Source organism: Pan troglodytes, chromosome 15, assembly GCF_028858775.2.
Source record: "Pan troglodytes isolate AG18354 chromosome 15, NHGRI_mPanTro3-v2.0_pri, whole genome shotgun sequence".
Lineage (NCBI taxonomy): Eukaryota > Metazoa > Chordata > Mammalia > Primates > Hominidae > Pan > Pan troglodytes.
In genome coordinates this window covers 89,779,916-89,793,426 of record NC_072413.2, presented here as the reverse complement: position 1 = coordinate 89,793,426, position 13,511 = coordinate 89,779,916, and the positions used below count along the sequence as shown (strand labels likewise).

General features: G+C 34.3%; 1 protein-coding gene across 5 annotated transcripts in view; it reads left to right on the top strand.

Moving 5' to 3' along the window:
• The window catches only part of TC2N (tandem C2 domains, nuclear), an 89,866-nt gene extending 78,826 nt beyond the window's left edge, over positions 1-11,040 (top strand). For all 5 annotated transcript variants that reach the window (XM_001145068.8, XM_009428294.5, XM_510126.9 and 2 more), the window contains 3 exons: positions 4,586-4,700; positions 6,852-7,051; positions 9,004-11,040. In XM_001145068.8, coding sequence (XP_001145068.1) covers positions 4,586-4,700; positions 6,852-7,051; positions 9,004-9,114 — 426 coding nt within the window. In that variant the 3' untranslated portion in view covers positions 9,115-11,040. The remainder of the gene's footprint in view (positions 1-4,585; positions 4,701-6,851; positions 7,052-9,003) is intronic.
• The last annotated feature ends 2,471 nt before the right edge of the window (positions 11,041-13,511 follow it).

The following is a 13,511-nucleotide window of genomic DNA, read 5'->3' as shown; positions in this document are numbered from 1 at the left end:
CTAGCACATTTCTTTTTTCTTTTTCTTCTTTTTTTTTTTTTGAGATGGAGTCTCGCTCTGTCGCCCAGGCTGGAGTGTGGTGGTGCGATCTCGGCTCACTGCAAGCTCCGCCTCCTGGGTTCACGCCATTCTCCCGCCTCAGCCTCCCGAGTAGCTGGGACTACAGGTGCCCACCACCATGCCTGGCTAATTTTTTTTTGTATTTTTAGTAGAGACGGGGTTTTACTGTGTTAGCCAGGATGGTCTCGATCTCCTGACCTCGTGATCTGCCCGCCTCGGCCTCCCAAAGTGCTGGGATTACAGGCGTGAGCCACTGCGCCCGGCCTCTCCTAGCACATTTCTTATTAATGTTTCATACTTCAGGAGAAATAACTCTGAAGTATGAATAACCTTTTTTTTTTTAAAGTTTTTTTAGGTAGCTGATAACTTAGGAAAAACAAGAAAGAATCATAAATTCCACACTCAATCAGAGATTGCCCTGAAATAGATTAGGAAAGTTGTTTTAACCATGAGTAAGCTATACAGCAGCAAATAAATTGATTAGAAGTTTTTACAGCTGATTTTTTTTTTTTTTTCTGTAAAAAGCTTTATTACCTAATGGTGCTGATTGGGACCTGCTATTTGCTTCTCTCAGCCAACTGAACACTGTTTTTAAATTGTTTAGGAATTTCTAATTAAATTGTATAGATTGAATATTAGGATAATGTTTATAAAAATCAGTCTTAAGCTTTTGTAAAGTCAAACCTATATGCGGTTTTAAATTTGTATGGGATTTATATTTTACCTGTTTCCAAAAATATTTAAGGTGACTGGAAGTGCTTCTTAACTCTGGGTATACATTAGAATCATCTGGGAGCTTTAAAAAAATGCCCATACATAAACTAAAAAAAATTAGAATTTTGGGGGATATGGGGCAGAAACATGTATCTACCCTTCCCTTCCCTTCCCTTCCCTTCCCTCCCCTCTCCTCTTCTCCCCTCCCCTCTCCTCTTCTCCCCTCCCCTCTTCTCCCCTCCCCTCCCCTCCCCTCCCCTCCCCTCCCTTCCCTTCCCTTCCCTTCCCCTTTTTTTTGAGGAAGACAGAAAGGTCTGTAGCCCAGCATGGAGTGTGGTACGCAATCACAGCTCACTGCCTCCTCCATCTCCCCGCCCAAGCAATCCTCCCACGTCAGCCTCCTGAGTAGCTAGGACTACAGGCACACCACCATGCCCAGCTAATTTTTTAAATTTTTAGTAGAGATGAGGGGTCTTGCTATATTGCCCTTTCTGGTATCAAACTCCTGAGTTCAAACAGTCCTCCTGCCTCGGCCTCCCAAATTTGCTGGGATTGCAGGCATGAGCCACTGTGCCCAGCCTTGCCTGTTATTCTTTATCTCAACCCCCAATGTGCTGTTCTGTAACTATGACAGGAGTTTGTCACTGGCATTTTTGACACTAGCTTAGTAGGTAGTAATCTGCAGCCATAGTTTACAGAAGGCACAAATAGACTATTCAAATAGATAATTCATATATTAAAACTTTAAAAACAGAGTATATAAGAAGAGAACTCAGGAATTTTCTGGGGAATTAAGATATTATTATCTGCGTTGGAAAATATGAATGAATAATTATGGCTAAATTTCTACTAAATCATATTTCATGTATCAGAGATTTTATAAATATTTGTGTATTTTCTGAATGCCAGGTGCTAGGGTTATAGATTGATACCCTGAAAGAAGAGTGTTTGGGCTATGCTGGACCAGTGAGTTTATGTTAATAAGTGTGAATGTTTCATATTATTGGCTAAAGCCATAATAGTATGCTTTGTTTTAATGTGTTGAAGAGGAAAATAAATATTCTAATAGTGATGTCTAAAGAGCTGTACTTTCCCATCCACACTGACAACTGTTTCACCATGAACAGCACAACTTTCGGGTTTTTACTCAATAAAGAGTCCTTGACCTTGACAAATAATAATGTAAATAATTACTTCACATCTCAAATTTCAGTATTGAATAATGTGGAAGAAATACGTTTTCCTGAAGAAATAGCTGGCATTTACAGAGATTTATCTTACGGCTGCCTCAATGCTACGTGATCTAATGATCTAATTATCACCGTGTTGTTCTTTATCCCTTTTGTGGAGATCAGGGGAACACTTGCCTGAGGTTATACAGCCAGTAGTTGGGGAGTCAGGATTTGAATGGAGGCAGTCTGATTCCAAACCCAGCTCTTTTAACTCTACCATGTATTGCCCTGCTAAGAAGATATTCTCAAACATCACCAGATCGTGATGTTCTCTAATGATGCTCAGCATTTCATTTCAACCCTTCCAGGAAGGCTAACAATGTTTTCTTTTCTGAATAAAAGGATACATTATTCAAGAGCAGTTTTGTGCTTATTAAATGCAGTCAATACATAACTGCTAATTGATTGGAATTTTAATTTTTTGGTTATTATGAGATTTAAATAGTTTAAATCTTTGAATAGTTTTTCATGATCTGAATTAATGTCCTGGAACATTAATTGAATTTGTGAAATAACCTTGGCAAGTAGGAAATGGTAAGCCTATTGCCAAATGCTGCTCTGTTTTTTTTGTTTTGTTTTGTTTTTTGTTTTTGAGATGGAGTCTCTTTCTGTCGCCCAGGCTGGAGTGCAGTGGTGCAATCTCGGCTCACTGCAAGCTCCGCCTCCTGGGTTCACTCCATTCTCCTGCCTCAGCCTCCTAAGTAGCTGGGACTACAGGTACCAGCCACCACGCCCGGCTAATTTTTTCTTTTTCTTCTTTTTTTTTTTTTTTTTTTTAGTAGAGACGGGGTTTCACCGTGTTAGCCAGGGTGGTCTCGATCTGACCTCGTGATCCGTCCGCCTCGGCCTCCCAAAGTGCTGGGATTACATGCGTGAGCCACCGCACCTGGCCAATAGTTTAAATCTTTGAACAGTTTTTCATGATCTGAATTAATGTCCTGGAACATGAATTGAATTTGTGAAATAACCTTGGCAAGTGGGAAATGGTAAGCCTATTGCCAAATGCTGCTCTGTTTTATGAGAGTGAACTCTATAATTGTGTAACAATAAGAGACGTTTTGCCACCTTTACGTGTTTTCATAAGTGTTATTACATTGTGGGTACAAAACTGTAATAAAAAATAATAAAATAACCATTATTTCCCTTGTGTTTTATAAACAGTGTGACTCTATCTTTTAAAATATATTTTTTAAATGCCAAGGACAGCAATTTTTTTTCAATCAGCAAAGGTTTTTTTTTTTTTATGGCTACCAAATTAGTTCATGTGAAAAGTTGTTAGTTCATTCTCATTCTGATTACAGTCAAAAGCAATAAATTAACTTATTTATTAGAAGTCAGCATTTGTTGCCAAATAACAAGTTTTATCATCAATTTAGACCTTTTCAAGGGGAAATTAAATTCCAACAGTTGAGTTTGTACTTGTTAAGCAATTCACTTTTCCTTTTCTATCTCTTCATTTCTTATGGCATGACTGGTTTGAAATACAGAATCATATTTTAAGAAAACACCAAGTTTCTGTCAATGTTATGTATATGGAGAGGTTGGAGTTTTTGTTGTTTTTTTTGTTGTTGTTGTTTTTCCCAATGAGCTATGAGCCAGTTATTGGGGAATACTGAGCAATATCAAATATAAATGTCTTCATCAAGTGTCATTCAGTTGTTCTGTAACTTTATTGGAATCAGTACTAACAAAGACTTTTGTGTCTGTCTATGCTGAGCCCTAGTGTGATCTGTGAACATTATGTTCCTACTTTATTCCTATTCTTACTCTTTTCAACATGTAAACAATAGTGTTTTTGTGTTTGGACAACCATTCTCCCTTTTATTTTTCAGTCCAAGGACCTTGGAATCCACCTAAGTAGTCTGGCTTGTGTTGTATTTCACAGACAAATAACCAACTTTCTTCTGCTGTTGGTCAGCAGTACTGAAGAACACATTTTAATTTTTCCTCTTCTCTAAGTCTCCTTCATTTTGCTGTTTGCCTCAGGTTTTCTTTGACCTTTTCCTTATTATTTACTGCCTCATCACTTTGACTAGCTTCCTTCTTGCCAGCTTTCTTTAGCTTGCTTCCATTCAGCATAGTAATTCAACTCTTAATCCACAGATCTGTTTATTGCTGTCTTCTGATTGTGGTAGCACCTACTCTGATCTCCATAATTAGAAAAAAATGATGATTTTCATATGTAACTTTTTAATCATATTTCAGTGTTCTCTAAAAATAATTTGACTACATTTAGTTGTTTTGAAAGTGTATTCCTTTTGTGTTAATTTCATTGGCATTTTCTTCAGTGATACTGCTTATTAATTTAATTTGCTTTTAATTTGAATTGGCTCTAGGTGTCACAGATTTTGAAGTTTCAGTACATAGATATAACCTGTATTTTCAGAATCCATGCAAATGAGTACTTTAAAGAATTCATGATATTTATCTTCATAACTTTGTCTTGTAACTTATAGTTTTGAATATCATTTGAAAGGAATACTTTCAAAATTTCTCACCTTAGCTTTTTATCTTTTAATTTTTGAATTGTCTCAAAAACTTTATTCTTAACTACCAAATGACACTTTTTTGATATGCAGGTTTGCCATGCAGAACTTGAATTGGGGACTTGTTTTCAAGCAGTAAATAGCAGAATTCAGTTACAAATTCTTGAGGCACGGTACCTTCCAAGCTCATCAACACCTCTGACTTTGAGTAAGTATATCAGTGGTTCAAAGTAGAATCTTCAGAAAGTATTAGTAATATAAAGTATTTTTTTTACATTCCTTACAATGGAGATTAAAATCTTAGTAACTTTTATTATTTAACTTATTTACTTTAAATTGAAAATTATAAGATTTCAAATTTTAGCCATTGTGTCTACCTTAATACAGTGGTCTCTTGAGTGTTATCCAGTTATGACCTCTCTGCCTTTGATACTGTTTTTTATTTAGCTCATCAGTTCATACAGGTTGAATGTCTAGAGGATTTTCAGTTATATTTTACCACCTGAAATGATTTATCCTCTCTCTAGGTCTGTGCCCTTTGTGGAATGCCCTGCTAACTAGAAACTTAATTGTAAAAAATATATATATCAAAAACAAACCTAGAAACACTTTTCTCTCCCTGTGTTTTGTGTACAACCAGGAGTTGTGATACTTTGGTTGTCTAGTCCCAGAGATTTGAGTGGGCAGAAGTGCCCCTTTTCCCTACTAAAAGAAGGGAACTGTATGGGGGCAGGCAAAAGCAATGCATGTTCACCGTAACTAGAAAGACTAAAAATAAATGAAACTGAGCATTCAATTCAAGAAGCTAGAAAAACAACAAACCCAAAGAAATTAGAGTAAGGTATTAAAGCTAAAGTTGAAGGTGACAGATATGGAGACAACCACAAAAGGCATAATCAATAAAACTAAAAGCTGCTTCTTTGAAAGAATCATTAAAATAGACACATCTATAGAAGGTGAGATCAAGTGAAAAAATAGACAAAACATGAATGATATTCTGAGCAATGAAGAGGATATAATTTCAAATTCAGAAGAGATTCTATCATGTATAAAGCAATACCATATATAGCTATACCAATTTATTTGGGTATCTATGTAAAATAAATGACTTTCTGAGAAATTCAGCGGTTGAAAGTAGAATCTTAAGAAGAGGAAGAAAATCCGAATAAAAGAATAAGCATGAAAAGGTAGTTAAAGAACTGCCTCTAATAAAAGCACTAGACCAAGGTAATTGTACTGGGAGATTCTACCAAATTTTCAAGGAACATGTAATTTCTGTTGTATATAAGCTGTTCCAAAGCATGAAAAGAAGATGGAAAAAGTAATTTTGTGAGGTCAGCATATTCTCGATACTAAAACAGAATGGATAGCACACACAAAAAGTAATTATAGACTTATGTCACCTGTGTAGATAGATGGAGAATCCTAAAATAAAAATAAGCAAATAAAACCTAACTTGGAATAAATCATCAGAACTATATATAATTAATTCTAGGAAACAAGGACAACAGATGCTGTTTATGACGGGCTTCCCTTAAAACAGCTTATCAGGATGACCACAACTCTTCATTCTATCAATCTGACGGTCGGATATCAGCCCTCACTGTGGCTCCCACCTTTCTGGGAGTTCTCACTTTCTTGCTTCCCTGGCACCCCAGCTCTGTCACCTCCAATTAGTCAGACTGTACTTTCTGCTTGAGCTGTAGGCACTGTGTGTCAGTCAGGTAGGGGAGTATGCTTAGGTGAAAAGCTATATCAACCTGAATTTTACCCAGTGAAGTTCCCGTCTTTTACCAGTTGACTTCCCTCCAGTTTCTTTCTGCTTTTAGTGTTTTAAAATTTTTTTCCAAAGTTTATAATATTCGCTTATGGGAAGGTTAGTTTATACAAGCTATTCTGCCATTACTGGAAGCTCTATACATCTCAAATTTAAAGTACAGATTTTATCTAGTGGGCATATACTTAACTCCTGGAGTCTTTTATATTTTACCTATATAATTGTGAAATAAATACCTCCAGCTGTCCAAAAATTTGGCACCTCTCTTTAGTGTGATCCTTTTCAGTGTGCACTCTTTTACTGTGATTGTTGTTTATGCCTCCATTTCCAGTCTTTAATGGCATTCAGCCACAGAAAGATTAAGTTCATTTAAAGTTACAGTAGTAAAGTATGGCCAAAGTTATAAAGTTGATTAGAACTGTTTTCTGTTATGGTCGTAGCTCATCAAACATTTAAAAGTGACTTATCTATATTTTTTACAATAAATGTTATATATATATATTCCAACTTGGATGTGTATATACACATCTTTATATGATATTTTGAATAACATTTTATAAACCAATATTTCTAATTTTTTAGGTTTTTTCGTGAAGGTGGGAATGTTTAGCTCGGGAGAGTTGATTTATAAGAAAAAGACACGCTTACTGAAGGCCTCCAATGGAAGAGTCAAGTGGGGAGAGACTATGATTTTTCCACTTATACAGAGTGAAAAAGAAATTGTTTTTCTCATTAAGCTTTACAGTCGAAGCTCTGTAAGAAGAAAACACTTTGTGGGCCAGGTTAGTAGGAGTTTTTATCCTTCCTTGTATTTTTCTATGCATTTAAACAGTCAGTTAACAAAGGGAATACAGGATAATATTAAAGTCAAATAGAGTACAGTTCTTCAGCATCATAAATCAAAATTCAGTTGCTACAAAAATCAAAACTTGTCAGACTTTTTGCTTTAATACAAATAGTTGGAATTTCTGAGCAATCAGGTTTATCTTTAAATATGTTTTTTTTCTGAGCTTTTTAACTTCAAAAACGATGAGAATTATCAATTTTTCAGTACTACTGACTTGTTCCTTGTGGAAGGAGGGAACATTAAGTATTTAAATCAATTTCTTAAGTCTTCGAGTATCAAATTTATTTTGTTTAATCTTTGATTTAATGTTTAACATGGGCACTTTTTATATTCTCTTACCTGAGTTAGTTTTGAATTCCTAGAACATGTCCATTTTAACAGTGGTTGTGATATTATTTAGTTAATACTACTGTCTGGATTATTTTAAAATCTTGGTACAATTTGTATAAAACAACATAACACTTGCTAACTTGCCAGTCCTCTAGGAACTTGTTTCCTTTCCTTACTCTGAATAGACTAGTGGTAGCTGTCCATTATCTTTTACCTTAATTACGATTGTTTGAACCACATTTAAATTCCAAAATCTATATTATTGGTTTAAAAGCTTCAACTTGACAAGATATTATTAACAGTCTACATGAAATCCTCAAATTATATATGAATTTTCAAACATTGATATCAGCTCCTTGATTTACTTTTTAATATATATTTTTACGTAAAATACTAATTAAAATGTTGTTTTATCATTTATTATTTGGAAAAGAGCTTGAATTTAAGAATTCATATAACCAGCATAATTTTGAAGGCCATTAAGCCTTTATGAAGTCAATTCAGTTAAAGTTTTCGTATATCATCGAGCCTCAACTTAACGATATGAATGGAATAGGAAATTTACTTGAGATGATTTTCATGATAACATTTGTGGTGATTCCATTCTCTTGGTTAAGATTCTAGTTAGAATAATAATTCTGGAAAGGTTCTTGCTGGTCATCTGCTCCGTATGGCTTATCTGGTATAGCCTTAGGAGGAACTATGATGGGGTAGCCAAAGGGGAACTCAAGGTCTTCCACCCCTGTATCAACGAAAGTACTCTAATGTCTGTTTTACATACTGGGATTATTTGTAAGATTTCATTTGAAAGGAAGGTTCTTTAGACCAAGAAAGAAAAGGAAAAAGGTTTAAACCAATGACCTGCTCCAATCTCTTAGAAACTGAATCTCAGAGAAGTTAACTTCAAGGTAAAAGCATTTGTTAGTGCTAGAGGTAAGATGAAAATTCAAGTTTTTTTATTCCTTGTCTTCATAATAATATAATTATTGTGATGTCTTTTGTACAATTTGCATAATACTATGTATACATTCACATGTAGTATTTAAGTTACATAAGTGATGGGTACTATGAAATTACTATTGATCAAGAATGACTATTAGATTTTAATTAAGATTACACTTTATTTCTTGTAAAAGGTGATTTAAAATGCACATTCCTTACCAATCTAATTTGAATCATGATTAGCCTCAGTTTAATTATCCTTACAAAAATGTTTTTGAGTGGTTGGGATCAGTTTTAAGTTGAGCTCCTAGATTTGTTGAATAGGAAAGGATACTAATAACTGTTCTAGGGGAAATGATTTTGTAATATTTCACCTTGAATTTTTGAACTGAACCTTATAAACTAGTCTTCAGAATGACTAAGCAGGTTAAATGTTTTAGCATTTAAATGTCAAATAGAGAAATCAATCTGACTTTTGGAAAAAAGAAAGATGTTTAATTTAAAATATGTAAAGCAAACTTCCAAATTTCTTCCATCAGTAAAAGTAACTAACTGTCTGAATGTAGTTATTATTATTGTGTCAAGTTAAATGATTGTACATACTTTCCTTTACAGATTTGGATAAGTGAAGACAGTAATAACATTGAAGCAGTGAACCAGTGGAAAGAGACAGTAATAAATCCAGAAAAGGTTGTTATCAGGTGGCACAAATTAAATCCATCTTGAAGACTTCACACATTAATTTGGTGAAGAACTTGACATTCTTTTAGAAGACTTATGATTTCAATTTGCTACCAATGAGAAGAGGCAAATCAACAAATTTGTCAATTTATGGGGGCTATAATTACGGTATATAATGTATCTGATAGAAAATTTGATAAGAAAATGTAATGAATTTTATCAGATATCCAAAGTAAAGGAAATGTTTTAAAACTGCAACAAGAGACACAGACAGTAAAATCAAAGTATTATTAGGATGATTAATAAATTATAAAGTCTGTGAGAATATCAACCATAGATAGTTCTTTCTATATTATGTTTTTGCTTTTGTATTTTAAGCTTTACTTAGATATTCAAAACCTGGTATATCAAGTCTCTGTTAGTACTATTGGCATTTAGAAGACTTTACCATTATTTCAGTGCTAGGCATTATTGATTAGGTCTTGGCTCCACTGTTTACCTCTTGCTATGTATTTTCTCCCGGTAAAAATGAATTGAACCATTTCAACTATTTTCTATATTTGGAGAAAGTTTGTGCCCTGTGTTTTATAATTTTTTTACCCATAAGACATCACATTATCCCTTTGTAAGCTACTTATCTCCAAAAAACTTCAGAAATAGAAAACTACATTTTGGCAGGAATAATTGAAAACACCAGAAGGTTGAAGTTTAATTGGAAACCCAGAATATACATACTTTGCTGTTTTCTTCCCTCAAATATTTTACTATTTGTTTTATTTGGAGTTAAAATAAGAGTATCATCCATATGGTCCATCCTAATTCACAGAATTAAATGAGCTTAAATAGAAAATTCAGTATTTTATGATAATCACTTCGTTTTTAGTTTTTAAAATTTAGATTATTCTATAATTTACCGTGTTTGAGTATTTTCTCATTTTTTTCATAACCATACCTGATTATACTGTGTAACAAATATTTTCTATTGCAGTTTTCTTTCCAGTACTTATTAGAACTCAGTATTTGGAAATAATTTCAGCTTAATTGACCATAAGAACTGTGGCCAAAAAGAACAGTTTTTTGGAGAGATAGATGACATTATACCTGATTTTAGGAAATCTCACTTTATTTTTGCTAATAAGTAGACTAAGTGCTCTGTGTTCTCAGTCTTCCCTTTTTTTCTGCCCCCATTCTTACTTTGTCCCATGCATGCAGAGAAAGATGGTGATATTTTAGGCCAGGAGTATACCTTGCTATAACCTAAGCATGCCTTCTTTATTCCAGCTCCTATGTTCTGTGTATATCATTAACATTTTCCCAAATAAACACTTAATTCTCTTTTCCCTAGGTGCCATCTCCTCAAGCTACAAAATGTCCACATCTTATATCCCCTTTGCTTCTACTGCTCTGATTTTGTGGTACCAGTACTCTCTGCCACTGAACATTTTGAAATATTTTTGTTTTAGATTTGCAAAAAATGACATATAGGTCAGTACTCACATGGATTTTTAAGATAAATCACCTGTGTGATAATATTTTTAATCTGAGACAAATACAACTTTTAAAAATTGTTTTTAAAAATAGACTTTTTTTTTTAGAGCAGTTGTAGGTTAACAGAAAAATTGAGAGGAAGATAGAGATTTCCTTTCTCCCCTGACAAAGCCCTCAACAGCCTCCCAGGCTATCAGTATCCTGCACCACAATGGTACATTTGTTACAATCAATGAACCTACTCTGAAGCATCATTATCATCCAAAGTTCATGGTTTACATTAGAGTTCCCTCTTGGTGTTATACATTCTATAGGTTTTGACAAATATATGATGATATGTATGCATCATTATAATATAGTATAGTTTCGCTGCCCTAAACATCCTCTGCAAATGCAACTATTTTAATGGGTACCAAAGAAGTAAATGTATTTACTGGCTTTTAGATAATAAATAACGGGCTTTATTGTTTATTTTAAAAGCTACAATTTGTTTTAGCTGGTTTCTCTGTTCTATTAATGCTTTGAATTTCCAAATTTAATATATGTAGTCATGCATTTAACTTAATATTTAATTATTTGATTTATTTAATTTTCTATATTCTTACAATGTATGTATGATGTATAATTTAAGGGAAAGCTATGACTTCTCGGTTTCTTAGAATCCTAGGTAAATAAAACAATAAAAAGAAAACCCTTACATTTAAAAGAGCTTTCAGGTACAGAAGTATTGATACAACTAAGATCCTAAATGTTTTAATTAGTGTTTACTTAAGCCTTTTTCAGGTGAGGAGGTACTAATGCTGGTTATTTCCTTGAAGCTTTATGTGGACCTATAAATAAAAATCCAATCTCCTGTTAATAGGTATGCATATTGTGAGAAAAACGTTAGGAGCTGGGAGTAAAAAATGAGATTCTATGCCAAAATAACTTCTCTTCATATTTGCCTAGGCATTTCTTGACCTTTACCCACTTACGCAAGGAGAAGGAAATCATAATGATGTCACGTGATCAAAGGAAACCATGGAAGGGTTCATGCTGATAGCTGATAGCTTGCACAGTGCTCATTCCTAACAGTGGATTTACTTGTAAGCTTTCAGATCAACACAAATAGCTGCAGCCTGGGTTAAAATATAACATCACTATTTGGCTTTTGTTTTGCATGATTTTTAAAAGCAGTACTCCTAGGGAAATGGCCTCTGAAGTATATCAGTTTCATCTCTTACCAAGACTGTTAAGAAGAAACTAGTGGGATTTTGAACAAGTTATATAATTGTGGTCTGAAAAGAACCTAAACTGAAGTTCTGTTTAAATATAGTTACATGAATTTCTCTGATACTAGTGTACTCAACAGCCAGGTGTAAACTATATCTCCTAGTAACATTTTCCATTTTTGTTTAATCAAATACTTGCTTATGAAGGATTTCAGAAATTTGTAATAAATGTCAGCTTTTGATAGCATAGCAGTAATTGACATTTCAAAAATACATATTTCTTTCTGTGTTTGGTTGGGTGTAATGAGGAAAATACCTGATAAAATGTCTGAAGACACTTTCTAATGTTGTCTTGGTGCATAAGCTATAATTTTTATTCAAAATTAAATTTCAAATGTTTGCAGTTTTGGCTAAAACATTGAGTTGAAAGAATTATGAAAAGTGGGCCCATATGAAGTACCATGTTCATTTTGAAATATAGATTTAAGATTTAGAAATATATTAAAAGAGTTAATGGAGCCTCCTAAATTGGATTTTATTTTGTGGGTGAAGAATTGTAGGAAGATGAATGTGGCCTACAGTTTTAGTAATCTCCTAGTGGAGTTTTTTTTAACTTAGTACTTTTTTATTTTTAAGTTTTTTAATCTATAAAAAATATGATTTCTATAAACAATGATTACAATAAATAATTATATTAAACTGTAGGACTCTGATAATGGCAGTAGATGTCTAGAAAGAAAGTTCTGGGCTGGGGTACGGTGGCTCATGCCTGTAATCCCAGCACTTTGGGAGGCCGAGGCGGGCGGATCACAAGGTCAGGAGATGGAGACCATCCTGGCTAACACAGTGAAACCCCGTTCTCTACTAAAAATACAAAAAATTAGCCAGGCGTGGTGGTGGGCGCCTGTAGTCCCAGCTACTCGGGAGGCTGATGCAGGAGAATGGTATGAACCCAGGAGGAGGAGCTTGCAGTGAGTCGAGATCGCGCCACTGCACTCCAGCCTGGGTGACAGAGCAAGACTCTTGTCTCAAAAAAAAAAAAAAAAAAAAAAAAGTTTTGTATGTCTTCTGAAACAATAGAAAGCTATCTGATTCTATGTTAAACTAAATCACCAAATGAGAATATGACTTTTAAATGGTGATGATGTTTATTCAATATTGATCTTCATATTCTATGCTGTGGGATTTGTTTCTGGGTCATCCTTTTTTTTTTTTGTGAGATGGAGTCTCACTCTGTCGCCCAGGCTGGAGTGCGGTGGCACGATGTTGTCTCACTGCAACCTCCCTCTCCCAGGTTAAAGTGATTCTCATGCCTCAGCCTCCTGAGTAGCTGGGATTACAGGCACCCACCACCATGCCCGGCTAATTTTTTTGTATTTTTTTTTTAAGTAGAGACAGGATTTTGCCATGTTTGCCAGGTTGGCCTTGAACTCCTGACCTCAGGTGATCCACCTGCCTCGACCTCTCAAAGTGCTTGGATTACAGGTGCAAGCCACTGCGCTGCCTTTAGTTTCTGAGGCAGTAGGATGATAAAAATGTCTGCCCTTCAGGATAGGATACTTATTTTAGCAGAAATAAATTTGGTTAACTGTGGTTTAAAATTGTCTTTTAATTTCTGAGTCTTTCATCTTTCTTGATTATATAATGTATGAAGTCAATCTCGAAACCACATTTTTAAATGAGCCATTTTATATGATATATTTAATAACTAAATGCAAAAAAAATCTAGTACTTCACATAAAG